Below are 18032 nucleotides of genomic sequence, written 5' to 3' on the forward strand. Positions count from 1 at the left end.
TTAATAGCTAGTGCGAATACAGAAACATTCTATTAAAACTGCTTCACTACACCAATGTATTTCTTAACTTGTTCCACATGCTTGAAAGTTATTTATACTAGGATCTAGAGAAAATGAGATATCACGAGACAAGTGAGCATTATTCTCCGATTATGCACACAAAATTATTTAAGTCGCCAAGTATTACACTACCTGATGTTCATTATGCACGTTGAATTGGAGTATGTAATAGCTTCCAGCCACTGTTATCACCCACATTTTCGTTGAGTAACATGTAGTGAATTTGACAGTTTATGTAGCGTAGTGGCAATGTGATGTATTGACAGTGTTTATAATGATAACAAATGACGATCAACAAACATACAGTTGGTGGATTTAGTGAGTTTGGACATAAATATTCTATGGGGATTTCATATTGTCTGTGCATGTAATTGAGTGAGGATGGCTGCAGCATTTCTACAAGATCAGGCAACACTGGCAATTCAGTCACTATTTGCAGCACCTGCTGGTTTGGTGATAACTCCATGAAGTTGCCTTCTGGCCTCGGAGATGCACTGCACTACATGGAATAGTGCACCTGGTGACAATCTGCTATGTTGTGAAGGAAAGAGCAGATGAGGTAGTCTGCTGTGAACTGTCAAACAATCTGTATTGATAGATTTAATTGCCGAATTATTACTACAAAGTGATGTTTCAATATTTTATGATCTGAAACAATATATACCCCCCCCCCCCCCTTAGAAGAGTTGTGTATGTTATGTAGTAGCTTTTTGGAAACAGATAAGCGTGATTAAATTTTCAGTGCAGACCAAACTGCTAAGGAAATGAAGCCTATCAAGAGAAGAAACAAGATATCGAGAGGGGAGATATACTTCAGGAAAAGCAAGTTAATTTCAGATCATTACAGAGGAGCATCTGAATTTATACACATACTCCCCTTCAAACTTTGAAGAAACGTCTCAGTACCTACCAACATGCATGATGCTAACATCTGTTTCCATCATTGCCAAGGCACATATCTAAAATATAACTGATAAGCACCAAGAGTCAATGACCCTAAGTAACTATGAGAAAATGGTTGAGTCAGAAGATTACTCTCATCATAAAATATTCGATACACACACAAAAAAGAATGAATACCGTATGCATGTAAAGAGCTCATGTTTTCAGCAGTAAGTTTGTTTTCCAATGTGGTTATCAAAATATTAACTGTTAAAATTTATCAATACCTTCCAGTAAGTAATCTGTAAAAGACAAACAATGACAACATTCTTTATATGTACTTGTAGTTATCAGATAATGAATTTAACAGTTTCAGAATTATAGGTAATTAAATTTTAATTTTGTGACACCCATAGACCTGCAATTATCAGCATACAATATGTGAGACGTAAGGAATCTATTGGTTATGAACTGTAGATTAAAACTGAAGAAACTGCAAAAAGGTGGGAATTTAAGGAGATGAGACCTGGATAAACTGACTAAACCAGAGGTTGTACAGAGTTTCAGGGAGAGCATAAGGGAACAATTGACAGGAATGCGGGAAAGAAATACAGTAGAAGAAGAATGGGTAGCTCTGAGGGATGAAGTAGTGAAGGCAGCAGAGGATCAAGTAGGTAAAAAGACGAGGGCTAGTAGAAATCCTTGGGTAACAGAAGAAATATTGAATTTAATTGATGAAAGGAGAAAATATAAAAACGCAGTAAATGAAGCAGGCAAAAGGGAATACAAACGTCTCAAAAATGAGATCGACAGGAAGTGCAAAATGGCTAAGCAGGGATGGCTAGAGGACAAATGTAAGGATGTAGAGGCTTATCTCACTAGGGGTAAGATAGATACTGCCTACAGGAAAATTAAAGAGACCTTTGGAGAAAAGAGAGCCACCTGTATGAATATCAAGAGCTCAGATGGAAACCCAGTTCTAAGCAAAGAAGGGAAAGCAGAAAGGTGGAAGGAGTATATAGAAGGTCTACACAAAGGTGATGTGCTCGAGGACAATATTATGGAAATGGAAGAGGATGTAGAAGAAGATGAAATGGGAGATACAATACTGCGTGAAGAGTTTGACAGAGCACTGAAAGACCCGAGTCGAAACAAGGCCCCGGGATTAGACAACATTCCATTGGAGCTAGTCACAGCCTTGGGAGAGCCAGTCCTGACGAAACTCTACCATCTGGTGAGCAGGATGTATGAGACAGGCGAAACACCCTCAGACTTCAAGAAGAATATAATAATTCCAATCCCAAAGAAAGCAGGTGTTGACAGATGTGAAAATTACCGAACTATCAGTTTAATAAGTCACAGCTGCAAAATACTAATGCATATTCTTTACAGACGAATGGAAAAACTGGTAGAAGCCGACCTTGGCGGAGATCAGTTCGGATTCTGCAGAAATGTTGGAACACGTGAGGCAATACTGACCCTACGACTTATCTTAGAAAATAGATTAAGGAAAGGCAAACCTACATTTCTAGCATTTGTTGACTTAGACAAAGCTTTTGACAATGTTGACTGGAATACTCTCTTTCAAATTCTGAAGGTGGCAGGGGTAAAACACAGGGAGCAAAAGGCTATTTACATTTTGTATAGAAACCAGATGGCAGTTATACACGTCGTGGGGCACCGAAGGGAAGCAGTGGTTGGGAAGGGAGTGAGACAAGGTTGTAGACTATCCTTGATGTTATTCAATCTGTACTTTGAGCAAGTAGTAAAGGAAAAAAAAGAAAAATTTGGAGTAGGAATTAAAATCCATGGATAAGAAATAAAAACTTTGAGGTTTGCTGATGACATTGTAATTCTTCCAGAGACAGCAAAGGACCTGGAAGAGCAGCTAAACGGAATGGACAGTGTCTTGAGAGGAGGATATAAGATGAACATCAACGAAAGCAAAACGAGGAGAATGGAATGTAGTCTAATTAAATCTGGTGATGCAGAGGGGAAATAGATTATAGATTCGTAAATAAGACACTTAAAGTAGTAGAAGATGTTTTTCTATTTAGAGAGAAAAGTAACTGAGGATTGTCAAAGTAGGAAGGATACAAAATGTAGAGTGGCAATGACAAGAAAAGTGTTTCTGACTAAGAGAAATTTGTTAACATCGAGTATAGATTTAAGTGTCAGGAAGCCTTTTCTTAAAGTATTTGTATGGAGTGTAGGCACGTATGGATGTGAAACGTGGACAATAAATAGTTTAGAATAGAAGCTTTCGAAATGTGGTGCTACAGAAGAATGCTGAAGATTAGTTGGGTAGTTCAGGTAACTAATGAGGAGGTACTGAATAGAATTGGGGAGGAGAATAATTTGTGGCAAATCTTGACTAGAAGAAGGGATCGGTTGGTAGGACATGTTCTGAGGCATCAAGGGATCACAAATTTAGCATTGGAGGGCAGCGTGGAGGGTAAAAATCGTAGAGGGAGACCAGGAGATGAATACACTAAGCAGATTCAGAAGGATGTAGGTTGCAGTAAGTACTGGGAGATGGAGAAGCTTGCACAGGATAGAGTAGCATGGAGAGCTGCATCAAACCAGTCTCAGGACTGAAGACAACAACAAACAAAACAAGGACATTTAAACATATGGTTATGGGAAAGGACAATTTCCTATGTTCTAGAGTGCAGTGCCTTCATGCCATATGATGATATAGTAGTTCTATTTCTTTGTGCAGTTGGTGAGGTGTAGATGAGGTAAACTGGCAAAGGCACATGAATTTTCATTAAGATGTTTTGTTCGAGTGCATTAAGTTGCTGCAGTTGTATCTATGATTACCAGTATTTTACTTGTATCAAGAGCAATGAGATCTGAGGTAATTTTAACACAGGATGTGTATAACGAGAACACCAAAATCGAAAGTACTTATACTAATGAACTTTAAGATAATGGTGTTTGAACTGAGTCAGCATCTCAAAACATGTATTTTTTTATTATAGTAAATGAGAAGTACACAGAGTGGATTACTGCTGCTGGGTACGGACTCCAAGGCTAAGATCACAATAAAGGCCATTCTGTAAAAACTCAGATGCCAGAAAGAAGTTGCAACATGGAACTCTTCTGGTTGGAAAAGAGTAATATGGTCCAATGCCTCATCCTTTGCATTGTTTTCAGCAAGAAGTTGGATGTATGATCAGTGGACACCCAAACACTTCCGTCTATGGTACTTTGCACTATTCATTGTGTCCGCCTTGATAGCTGAGTGGTCAGCATGGCCGAATGCTACGCGAAGAGGCCAAGGTTCGATTCCTGGCTGGCTCGGAGATTTTGTCCACTCATGGACTGAGTGTTGTGTTGTCTTACTCATCATATCATCCCCATCGACACGCAACTCGCTGAAGTGGCGTCAGTCCAAAAGACTTGCACCAGATGACCAGTCTGCCCAATAGGAGGCCCTAGCCACATGAAATTTCATTTTCACTATTCATTGTGGATATTGCTCTGTTATGGTACAGATTGCAGTTTCATAGTATTATCGTGGTCCTGTAGCTACTTAATGTAATGAAGGAGGGGGAACTAGAGGGATTAACATTTTGTTGAGTCCACAGTTATTAGAAGCAGAATATATGTTCAGGTTGGAAAAGAATTTATGAGAATATTTGTCACAATCTTAGTGAGGGAAATATCCAGGCTTGCATTAGAAATGTTTTAGAGATAGCAGATAAAAAATCTTTATTGCTGGATGAAGACTTGAATCCTGCTGTTCATGTGTCTTAATAACTGTAATAACTGTCCAAATACTCTTTAAGGACCAACAATAGTCAAGGATTTTCTGGATATTCTAGGTGAATAAGTTCCTTCTATTGCAGAGATGCTGTTCACTAACCAGGAATCCACGTTCATAGATGACACCAACCCAGTTCACACAAGTATTATGTTTAGGCATTAAGGGCACTTCAGAACCACTGATGTGCCCCCTCCTTCGAAGGAGAAAAAAATACAGAAAACTACAAAAACTAATTTTAGCAATTATGAAAGTCCCTGCTTATTATTAGAGCAAATAATCCGGTGCAGTTGCTCTTCACCATCATTATTGACTTACAGTGACTAGTTAAATCATTATAACCACTGACTAGCACAAAATTGAATGCCACCTGGTGTTGTCATCGGCATTCGACACTGTAAGGGAAGTATATAAATGGACCAGAGACAAACAGGGAATAATTATATTGATGATAAGGGCTTCAAACGGGAAACACACTGACATTAGTGATTTTAACAAAAGCAGATTATTATAGCCCAGCGCCTGGGAACGAGCTTGTCAGAAATGGTGAAGTTGTTTGCATGCTACTATCCTGAGCATTTGTAGCAAGTGGTTGAAAGGCACTGAATCCACAAGCAAAGAACAAGGACTCAGATGTCCTTACTTCGTCAGAGAATGTGGCAGTCAGAAGCTCGCCCACTCCGCAAAGCAAGAGATGTGGTGATCTGTGGCAGATCTGATGCCAAGCGTACAGTGCTGGTGCAGGCACTAGTGTTTCAGAGCACATCATGCAGCACACATTGTTGAACATGGGGCTCTGCAGTAGATGACCCCTAAATGTGTCTATGCTAATGCTGTGACATTGTCAATTACAATGCAATGGGCCATAGGACCCGTCGTAGTAAGTGAATGCCAATGACAACTGTGGATTATGTGAATGTTATTGTAGACCACCTGCTCCCCTTCATGCTTGATGTTTTTTGTGATGGTGATGGCATTTCCTGGCATAACTGTCCACATCACAAGGCTAGAATTGTGCTACAGTGGCTTGAGGAGCACGATAGTGAACTGACATTGATGCCGTATACACCATATTTGCCAGATCTGAAATGATAGAATACATCGGGGGTGCTACTGGATGCCAGTTCGGTGCCCACAAAACACTGGCTCATAATTTACAGGAAGTGTGCAACCTAATCTGGTGTGACATACTACTGGAAATCTATGGAGGACTTATTGAATCAGTGCCATACAAAATTGATGCTATACTGCATTCCATAGATGGACCAACATGCCATTAAGCATGCAGTCATAATGTTTTGCTTCATAAGTGTTGCACTTCATGAAAAATGGTACAATCAACTCAAGAGTTGTACACATAAGTTCAATAAAAAATTGCAGCTGTATGATGAGTTGTAGGTGATAAAATGCCATATTAAATATGCTCATTCAACACTCTTCACACATGCAAAGGATTTTAGTTATGACACATAACAAGCTTATATTTCATAATAAAGGACTGAGAAATGTTATTAAATGTTTGACACCAAGTGATGTGTCATATCATCCCACTGTCCACAAAAATAATGAAATAATTATAACTTCAAACATATTTTTTGTGTAAATATTATGTAACTCAACAGCAACAATGAGCATGATATCCTATGGTATTACATTCCCTGAGTACATGATTGATTGACTTTTGGCGTGTTGAACATACATTTGTTTGCACATCTACATCTTTTGAATCATGTTACTCTGTTACGTCACCAGCCTCTTTGTCCTCATCATTCATGCTTATATTATGAAGTTCATAAAATTTTACATTGCTCCATTTGTTATCTTTTCTTGGAAAGGGTTCACAGTAATATAAAACTTTTTGTAGGGCAATATTTTCACCATAAACCATCACTTAAAATTAAGCAAAGCATTTCTTTCATCTGTCCACCAGCCATTCCTGTGGCTACATTTACTGTCATGGCAGTGTAAGTACATTTTCCAACCCAGCCTATTCCATAATACATTTTTTTCTTTTGTCTGTACTAATTATTCCCAACAGGAATCTTCCCATTCCTCTCTGAACAGTTCTCACATTTTCAATGATTTTCACATTAAAAGTCCATGTTTTACTATCAAAAGTTAAAACATCTAATAAAGAATTATTGTAAACTTTCCTTTTCATAGACATTGGAAACCCAGTTTTCAAGTGAAACATTTTGAGCCTACACACATGCCAAAAAAATTGAGCGTCTTCTGTTATACAAAAACATTCATGCCCTAATCCAATACGGCCCAAGCAGCAAAACCCAAGACCACAAACTTCAGGAAACAAGTGTACTGCTGTTTACACATTCAGGTTATACATGGTTCAGTCACATTAATGTAACCACCTGTCAGAAGTCTGAATAACCAACTTTTGCAGCACAGACATGCAGGAAGAGAGTCAGTGACATTCTGGAAGGTACTGAAAACGATGTTGAGCTGTGCCAACCCCAGTGCTATGGCCAGCTGTGCTAGGTTTCTCTGATGATTATACATGACATGGGCGTTTGGTGTCCAGGCGAGTACAGTAAACTCGTCCTAGTTCTCTTCAGATCATGCATGTACACTTCAAGCTGTATGACATGTTGCCTGCTGGTACATACCATCATGCCGAAAAAAAAAAAAAAAATCTGATTTAGGTTAGGACATGATCCCTAAGGATAGACGAGTCCTTGTGCTCATCCACTGTCCTTTTCAGAATGATGAGCTCACCCTGAGAATGCCACGCAAACTTACCCCAGTCCATAATGTTCCCTCCTCTGGCCTGGACCCTTCTGATTACTGTTGCAGGGCCGTACAGGCAAACAGCCATTTGTCCAATGGAGCATAAAATTTGATTCATGTGAGAAAGCCACTTGACACCACTCAGTGCTGCAGTATTGGTGTGAAAATTCCATCCTTCATTGCTGATGAACAGGAGTCAGCATGGGTGCATGAACCAGGTGCCTGCTGTGGAGGCCCAATCACAGCAACATTCACTGAACATATGTTGAGGAGACACTGTTGGTGGCCCCTTGGCTCATCTGACCAGTCAGTTGCTCAACATTTGCATGTCTATTCACCCGTACACATCTCCATAGCCGTAGTTCATCCCTGTCATCTATGGCCCATGGCGCACCACAGTTGTCTTGGCAAGTGTTTTGGATAGTGCTAGTTTTCCATGCACAGTATACATCAACTACAGTGGGATGTGAAAGGCTACAAATGTAGCCATGTCAGAAATGCTTCCACCCTTGTTGTGAAAGCCAAAGATTTTAACCTTTTAAACATCAAATAAATCACTCTGTTTCCACATTACAAAAGCAACTGCACTGTTTTTCATGCCGCCCCCCCCCCCCCCCCCCCCACCCACACACACACACACTCACACTTTATACATCCTCCACTGCTAGTGCTACGACCTGCCCGCAGTGAGTGGTTACTGCATGTTGATGTCAGATGCAGACAGTGGTCACATTAATGTGACTGGACCCTATAATAACAACAGCTCCCTCTTTTGAAGTAATTTACATGAAAGATTCCTACCAAAAACACTGGAAATCATTGGGATTCTATGAATGTTGATTTAGTGAGACAACTGCTTCAGTCAATAAGTTGTGCATACCAGGAGCATTTTCTAAATGACCACACTAAATATGATAATACTGAGGGAGAGATGATCCATGAATCATGCCCATGTGTGAATGTCTCCCTCTCCTTAGTGATTGTCGCAGCTCTGCTTAAACATTTGCCCTTTAAAGGTTCATGTACAATTTACTGTACTACTTGAATAATAATCTGCACATCAGTGCAAGGAGTCTGCCTGGTAACCAACTCTACAGCCTAATAGAAGTTGCAATGCAAGCTGCTTCCTGCACCCCAAGAGTTGAAAATAATTTTCATCTCCAAAATATTCCCCTACCTCATAGGTAGCATAGCTGATCTCTTCACTTGGCTTAGAAACACAAGCTACTTAGTAACTGCACCAGGCTTTGTATTCCCCTTCCATAACTACTTTTTAGCATGTAAAACTTTTTGTCCATTCTCCAGGCTTTCCCTCCCTAGCCATAGCTTGCAAATTATGTCCTTTGTCAGTCTGAAATTGTATGATTTTTCCCATGGTCTGTATAAGTGTTGAAACTATTGGAGTTGTCAACACTGAAGCTATCAGTGCCACTATGTTTCCAGAATCTCTTTGCTGATTTTGGACATTGTCTATAATCTAGCTTTCTTATGTGTAGCATAAGACTTTTGTCCCTAATCATTAAGAAACACTGTGATAGAAGAGTGGCATTGTGTTAAATGTGTGACAAAATCCAATCTTAATGACTAATAACTAACATGATGTGTACAGTCACTGTATCAATGCTACTTTGATTCATTGATTTATTTCCTTAGTCAATTGCTCACTGCAGAACCATTGGATATAAACAAATGATTGTAATAGCACACAATATTATGCTGTACATCAAACAGACTTGTTACGATATGACCGCTTATGGAATAAAAAGCGTTCACATTGTATCAAATTACTATTTCTGTTTGCAGCATCTGTAATGAGCCTTGTGGTTGCGGCTGTTCTATGGGGCTGCACTAATCCATTCATCAAAAAAGGAAGTTCAGGGGTAGAGGACATTAGTGAAAAATCTTCTACCAAAAAGTTTTTTAAAGAAGTTAAATTCCTATTGAGTAATTGGAAGGTTTGTATACTACTATGGATTGTTTTTCTTTGACATTCATAGTCTTCTACATATTCAGCAACTACTATTTCTTTTAATACAAGCAATTCATGTTATTCTTGCTTCTGATTTATAAACTGTAATCATCATGTATAGCTGTCTGTAAATTCAATTTACATCTTTTACAGTACATGACACCTTTCCTTTTAAACCAGAGTGGTTCACTGTTTTACTTTTTGGCTCTTCAAAATACAGGTGACTATATTTTTACCTTATTTACCATATTCTGTGAATAATCTGTGAACTTCATATGACTTAAAACGCGTATTATAATCCATGATTTTTGTAAAGAAAATAACATTCTGATGGCGTGCTTTTCATTGTTCAGCCAAGGCATTGATTGCATTAATTTTCCAGCATGATATATTGATCACTGATGCTGTTTTGCCATGTGTACTCATGCCTGAACTCCAGCCATCCATGAAGTATAGTCGGTGTTGCAATGGTGTTTGTAGATGAGTTCAACTCCCAGCCCCTGGTATGTCCTCTATTGCTTTGATGGCTGAGATGACTGCTGAATTCTCAATATCTTCAGTGCTGGATCTAAGGTCTTGCTTAAACTGAAATCTCCACCTTGGTTTATTAGGTTTTTGAACATCTTTATTTTGGTAGACGCATTAACTAGGCTGTCTGAGAAACTTGGTGTTTGCATCTTGTTACTGGTTGCATCATATTTTATGTGAACAATAATCGTGAAATGAAATGTAATGAGAGTAGAGTCGGGGTGCAAATTCCAAGCTTCTGAGACATTGTAACTAAAGATTCTCTTGAAAAAAAAATGAAAAACATAATAAACCAGGATGGAATTTTAAATTCAACCAGGACTCTGGATCCTGCATTTAGTTTATCAAAATCTCGCTCTGTGTCTCATCCACCAGACCTAGAAAATACTAAGAGAATGTGTGCTTCACTGAATGTCACTGTAAGCTCTTAAAAAACATGAGCATCAAGGGGGGAAGTGAACACTAAGAGTCAAAATGGACTATAAATAGCAGCTTTGATATGCACACGCACATGCACACACAGGTTTTTGGGAGGTTTCCCTTGGTTATGAGGCAAATACATCAACTGGAAATCCCCTCCCAGATATTCTCGACTGGGAACCCATCTACCCCACTCCCAGCTTACTGGGATAACAGCTCTTATGAGTGGGTGAAGAAAGATTTAAAAAGTCTGACTTAAGTCCAGGCAGTTAGTAACCTCTATAACACAGCTTGCAGCACCTGAAGAAGACAACTTGTTCAGCTGTTGAATGTCTTGCAGAAAAATGGAATCAACAACTTGGCTGAATATTCTAAAGTACCTTATTAATCAGTCACTGCCAGAAAACCAGTGAGGTCAAATCGTGTGTATTTCATCTGCCTTCAACAACTGATGGGCAGTGTACATTGTAACTGCAAGTACAGGATTTTAAAATATATGCCCAAAAAGATACACTGGTCAACGTTCAGAGAAGTATGCTTTATAGAATTATCACAGTAAAAAAATTGTATGGTTGGTTGGTTGTTTTGTGGAAGGAGACCAGACAGTGTGGACATCGGTCTCATCGGATTAGGGAAGGATGGGGAAGGAAGTCGGCCGTGCCCTTTCAGAGGAACCATCCCGGCATTTGCGTGGAGTGATTTAGGGAAATCACGGAAAACCTAAACCAGGATGGCCGGACGCGGGATTGAACCGTCGTCCTCCCGAATGCGAGTCCAGTGTCTAACCACTGCGCCACCTCGCTCGGTAAAAAATTGTATGGGAAAAGTTGATAAGTACATGTGCGACATGCTTATTCTGTACTACTGCCAATATAAGATGAAACGTTTTCAGCTGGTCACTTTTTAATATAAGTTTTTGGAAATGGAAACCATGTATTGAGTCAATAAGAATGAAAATTGAATGGTGCAACTTATCTTTCTCAGCTGCCTCAAAACTCTGAGACATTAAGCACATTGCATGAAGGAGATGTCATTAGGAATCATGCAGTTTTTTTTATACCATATTACTTCAGAGCACTTAAAAAATATTATGTATAGTTTTGGAACATTTGTACATATTAAATGGAGTGACCCAACAAGCTACCAAAAAGTAGGAGAGAGTAAACATTAATATTATGAAAAGGGTTGGTTGCTACTCACCATATGGAGATGTTGAGCCGCAGACAGCCACAACAGAAAGCATACAGTTGAGCTGCCAAAAGGCATTCTTCTAAAATAAATAATTAAATAAAAAAAAAAAAAAAAAAAAAACCATTGACGCAAGCACAACTCTCTCTCTCTCTCTCTCTCTCTCTCTCTCTCTCTCTCTCTCTCCCCCCCCCCCTCTCCCTCCCCAACCCACCCCCTCTCCCTCACACACACACACACACACACACACACACAAACAGCAGTCATGAGTGTTTTCTACATTAGGAGAAGGCCTTTTGGCCAAAAGCTTAAACATACAGCAGTCTTTTGGTTGTGCCTTTCTGCTACTTAACTTCTCCTCTATATGAGGAGTAGCAGTCTATCTGTAGCGGTAGTGGCAAATTATCTCGCTGCAAAGTGCTGCTTGTCAAAGAAGTTTATGAGATGTTATGTAGTCATAGTGTTGTTTACTCTTTTTATTTACTTTTGGTCATCATGTGTAACCAGAGATGTATTTTATGCATTGTCTCTGTAGTTGTGCTTTGTAAATGTTGACACAAACCTTGTCAAATACCAAACATTTAATGGTGACAACCACATTATCACGCTGCTTAGTGAGTTAAATGACTGCGTCGGCAACAGCATACATGTAAACCTTTTGTACCACAATGTACACATGAGACAACCGTGTCAGCCATGCTGTGAAGTTCTCATGCAACGTACAGAGGAGCCTAGACTATACTTGTGTCAGAACTAGCAGCCACAAGTGAGATACCATTGATCTCAGCAGTCAGCCATGTATGCATGAAACCGTCTCCCTTTTGGCAACAAAGCCCAATACTTTGGCTTGCTCAATTGGAGAGCCAGTTTGTGTTGGCACATGTCACTGCTGATGAGAAGAAGTACAACTACGTCATTGCGGCACTAAATGAAAAGATGGCCAGCAAAGCAAAGGATGTCCTAAGCAGCCAGAATATGAATAGTGCCGGAATATGAACAGGTGATTCCCCTGCCGTGGAATGGTACTCAGCGATTAAAATCACACTAATCAGTGACTGTAACAGTCAGAGACCAAGAGACTGGAGAAATTGCTGCACACAGAAGAGCTTGGTGATCCAACACCATTGCAGTTATTATGTCGTCTGTGCACTTTGGCAAATAAGGCAGTCAGTGGTAACATACTGAGATGTATCTGGATGTCACGCCTGCCCAAGGGTCCACAAAAGATACTTACAGTGTGTGCCAGAGCTTTAGACCCACTCACGCTGACAGCCAACCGTATAGTCGAAAGGTATCTGTGTGCAAGAGAGGCACTGCTACACCACAACCAGAGAGTCCCGCCACAGCAACATTTACATCGCTACAGGCACATCTGGCAGAGCTCACAGCACTGGTTGTGAATGTGCATTCTAGTACCAACTAATGTCGGCACCATAGCTCAACTTGGAGTCGTAGCTGCTCGCCATCAACCTTGAGGATATGTTGGTACTACAGATGATTTGGTACAGAGACCACGAAATGTGACCTGCCATTTAATGACAAGGGCTCATTGCTGATGGCAATTGACTCAACAGATCACTGAGCGATACACAAAATAGCGGTTCTTGACAGATGCTGGAGCAGATGTGTCAGTTAACCCGACCAAATGCCTACCTCATGGTAGTCGTGACGATTGTCACCTGTTTACCGCCATTGGCTCCACCAGTCAGACATATGAACATTAGGTCTCAATCTTGGTCTCCAATGTTGATTCAAATGGCAATTCATAGTCGCTGACATAGAATATCGGATATTAGGAGCAGACTTTTTTCATACTTTGGACTTCTTCAGACCTCAAACACAACAGTCTTCTGGGCACGACAACCAACTTAAGGAGCCAGAATATGAACAGTGCCGGAATATAAACAGTAACGGGTGATTCACCATATGTTGCACTCCTTCAGCAGTATCTGGAGATTACGCAGTAGTCACCCACACTTGCACCAGTCAACACAGTATGATGCACTACATGTTAACAACTCCTACACAACACCATCCATGCATGACCACTGTGCTTGAAACTGTATAAGTTTAAACCAGCAAATGAGGACTTTGCCTTCTTGCTGGCGCAGGGAATCTGTCAACCATCTAGTAGCAACTGGTATCTGCCTCTCCACAACCTGCCACAGAAAACTAATGGATGGTGCCCCTGTTGCAATTATCATCAGCTCAACAAACAGACTATTCCTGATTGATACTGCATGCCCCACATTGAGGACTTCACACACAACATACATGGTAAATGCATCTTCTCTGCTATGGATGTATTGCGAGCTTACTATCAAAAACCAATCATGCCAGAGGACATCCCCAAAGCAGCTGAGTGTACCCCATTCAGACTTTTTGAATTTACTAGGACGCCATTTGGTCTATGCAACAGTGCCCAAACTTTTCAAGGGTTTATGGACAAAGTGATACATGATCTTAATTTCTGTTTTATCTATATTGATAATGTTTTAGTGATGTCCAGATCAGGGGCAGTGTATTTAGAGCATTTATGCACGCTTTTCAACCGTCTTTGTGCACACAGTTTGCTTATAAATCCAGTGAAGTGTGTTTTCGGAGCACCAGTGGTGCACACCATCAACACCCATGAAACACAGCCCCCACAAGAGAGAGTCAAGGCGATATTGAATCATCCACAACCAATAACAATACATGAGTTCGTCAGTTTCTAGGTGTCACAAACTTATATAGGCATTTCATTTGTAACTATGCCTTATTGGCGGCACCTTTAAATGAGTACCTAGGAAAATGTGTTAAACTGGGATTCGAACCCGGGATCTCCCATATACTAGGCAATTGCATTAAGCACTGCACCACCCAGACACAGTGTTTATCACAACTTTGTGGACTATCTTTGCACGCTTCTTGTCCGACCCACACTTGCACCTAGCATCACCTACCCACAGTCCCTGTCCATGTCCTGAAGACTTGTTTGAAAAAACAGACACAGTGCAGAATCCACAACTTAATTGGAGGGGGGGGGGGGGGGGGAGAAAGGAAAGGAAATTGAAGGGATTATTGATATCAGCTGCATTGGGACTTTACGTAGACTCAGCAGCAATGAATATAAGTGTGTGCCAGACCAGGATTTGAACCCATGATCTCCTGATAATTAGGCAGTTGCATTAACCATGTCCGAAAGAAGAGACATCAAGCATTCATATAATTGATATGCCTTGATGGGCAATGAATCCACCTTCTTCAGTGTGGATGCATGATTATGTCTGACCTCCTGCAGGAATCTCAAACTAGTGAGCATGGAGGACATGGCATCGGCAGGAACTGTGGATAGGTGGCTCTTGGTGGGAGTTTATGTCGGCCGAGAGGCATACCAAGCTGGTCCACACAATTGCTATAAACACTGTGTCTGGGTGTTACAGTGGTTAACACAACTGCCAATCCGGCAGACATTTTCGCTTGTCACTGCTGATTTTACATTAAGCCCCAATGCAGCTGACATCAATAATCCCTTCCCTTTTCTTTTCATTCCTTTCTCCCCCCTCCAGTTTCAGTTTATATATAATGTATCACACCTGCACATTCCAGATGTTACGTCTGTGGTTTCAGACACGTCCAAAAGAACAGACACCAAGCATTAATATAAAACATTTTTTCCTAATTTTTTCCTTGTGTTCCCATAAGCTGTTTTGTTTTATAATGCATAAATTCTTTATGTGTTATTTAAGAGAGTAAATGATCCCACTGAGTGGAGAAACGTCTCCTAAACATGTTTGGGTACCAAAACAAGAAAAATTGTGTTTGCTCAAGGCAGGACCACAATTCCTTATATTGTATTAGGAAGCAAATGCAGACAAGAAAAGAGGTTCAACCACAAGATGATTACAAAAACGGTTTAAATCATGAATTGAGAATAAGATAGGAAGATGATGATAGTGCTGCCCTCATGGAAAGGGGGGGGGGGGATGAATGTTGGAAGAAGTACACAATCTTACAAAGAAGAAGTGATGTGGACAAAAGAGAGAGGTAGTTGGAAACAGGTTAACAGAGGTGTCATCCAGGAGGACTGTGAGACCATAGGGTATTCTGGAGAGATAATTCCCAAGTGTGTAGTTCAGAGAAATGTGTGCTAGAAGGAAGAATGCAACAGCCTGTGTAATGAAGCCGATCTTGAAAGTCACTCATATAGGGGTGTGCAGTATGTTGGGCAACTGGATGGTCAAGTTTGCGGCTCACCACAGATTGGCGGTGGCCATTCATATGAGTAGACTGTTGGTTACCTATCATATCTACAGAAAATCCTTTGCAGTAATTGTGACATAGCTGACATATAACGGCTGTTTTCACATGTGGCCCTGTCTTTTACTGGGTAGGAAATGCTTGTGGCTGGGCTGCAGGGGATAGGCCTTGCATCTGGGTTGACAACAAGGAGTGCTGGGTTGGAATATGGATGGACAAGGATAGTCTATAGGTGGATCGGTGAAGGGACACTGCTTTGGTTGATATGAGTAGATTTCTGGGTAAGTATCATAATCAAAGCACTTGTGAGGAGGTTGTTAAGCTTTTCAAGGTCAAGTTGATATTGGGTGATTGTAGGAGTGTTCATCGATGGGTGGTTAATAGATTTACTGGTCTCAGAGGATGATATGGCAGGGAGATCTGTATATAGCTGAGCTGGTAGGATATTGTCTGTCAATAAAGGTTCTGGTAAGGTTGTCAGTATATTTTGTCAAATCAGGCTTTCCAAGGCAGATGGCTGTCAAAGCTGTAAAGAAGAGGCTTTTCAACATGGAGTGGGTGATAGCAGTCAAAGTGGAGGTACTGTATGTGGTTGGTGCACTTGATGTAAAAGGATGTACTCATGGAGCTGTTGTCTAAGAGTGCAGATTGGCATTTAGAAAGATGGCTTATGCAGCTGAGAAGGATCAGGTGGAGCAGGTTTTGGAGTTGGTGCTGAGGATATGGATAAATGTTGTCCTCATCATGAGTCCAAATCATGAAAATGTCATCAATGCATCTGAACCCGTCAAGGGTTTTAGGTGTTGACTTGATAGGAAGGATTTCTCCAGATGGTCTATAAATAAGTTGACACAGGATGGTGCCATGTGAGTACCCATGACAGTATCACTGATTTGGTTATAGGTTTGGAATTCAAAAGTGAAATAATTGTGGGTCAGGATGTGGTTGGCTATGAGGATTAGGAAAAAAGGAACGGGTTTCGTCTCAGGCAGGCTGTCACTGGAAAATGTAGTGTTCCATGGCTGCAAAGCCATGGGCATGAGGGTTGTTGGTGTATTAGGATGTTGCATCCACAGTAACCTACAAGGAGTTAGGAGTAACGGGACAGAAACTGTGAAAAGGCATGAAGGAAGCGAGCAGTTTCTTGAATGTAGGGTGTGAGGTTACAGACAATAGTTTGGAGGTATTGGCCAACAAAGGTAGAGGTTTGCTGTGGGCAGATTGTACCCAGCCACAATGGGATGACCAGTAGGGAGAACTGAGGATTTGGGTTTGGGGAGTATGTAAAAGGCAGGGGTGCTGAGAGTAAAAAGGGGGGGGGGGGGGGGATTGCTGGTGTGAGGAAGGAAATGCATTCAGGTGTCAAGTTTTGGGATAGAGACCTAAGGGTTTGAGGAACTGCTGGAGATCATGTTGGACTTCTGGAATGGCATAATGTCTGTAAGGTTTGTATGCAGAGGTGTTGGAAAGTTGATGGAGGCCCTCAGTCACATAGTCACTGTGATTCATGACCATTGTGGTAATGTCTTGGCCTGTGGGGAAGGATGATAAGATCTTGATTGGTTTCCAGATAACAGATAGCTGTATGTTCTATTTGAGTGGTGTTGAACGCACTGGGAAGAGATGTAGGATAGGAAGGTGAAGTCAGGTCAGAAAGGGATGACTGCAAGGAAGGGATGAAAGAAAAGGAAGATCATGGTTGGAGGGAAGTCGGAACTGTTTCATCCCCTTGTGCCATTTAGTTCAAAGAAATCCATGCCCAAACTGTTGGAGATGACAAGTGCTAAACAGGCCAACATGCTGTGCTAGACAGTTGCAATACAAGCTGACTTCTGGATACCTGGTATGTAGATAAATGCAGATTTTTTTTTCATGCAATACTGTTCTTGTGGACATCAGAACTAATTCAGTTAATGTACCTTTTTTAATATGTATATTATTAATAAAATCTTTCAAACATTACTTCAAAATATAAATATGAATGTATATTGTTATACATAAACAATAATTTAATAGAAATTATAATCCTCTATGGCATCTTCATGTGTTACTTCTGAAGAAGGTGTGTTATAACACAATTCCGAAAAACAGATATTGTCAACAAAAAATGTAACTGCAAGAAAAAATGCTCCCCTTTAATGAATTTCCAATAGGAAAATACCTACAACTCCAAAAATTAGTACCGTAGTCTTGCATGGTATGGTAGTTTTGTAAACATCATGGTAGATG

General features: G+C 40.5%; 1 protein-coding gene across 1 annotated transcript in view; it reads left to right on the top strand.

Moving 5' to 3' along the window:
- LOC124770365 (transmembrane protein 234 homolog) overlaps window positions 1-18032 on the top strand; it is a 38261-nt gene that overhangs the window by 3658 nt on the left and 16571 nt on the right. Inside the window, exons 2-3 of the mRNA XM_047249197.1 lie at window positions 9260-9411; window positions 9579-9645. Of these exons, the coding sequence (XP_047105153.1) occupies window positions 9260-9411; window positions 9579-9645 (219 nt within the window). The remainder of the gene's footprint in view (window positions 1-9259; window positions 9412-9578; window positions 9646-18032) is intronic.

The sequence above is a fragment of the Schistocerca piceifrons genome, unplaced genomic scaffold (genome assembly GCF_021461385.2).
Source record: "Schistocerca piceifrons isolate TAMUIC-IGC-003096 unplaced genomic scaffold, iqSchPice1.1 HiC_scaffold_798, whole genome shotgun sequence".
NCBI classification, from domain to species: Eukaryota; Metazoa; Arthropoda; class Insecta; order Orthoptera; family Acrididae; genus Schistocerca; species Schistocerca piceifrons.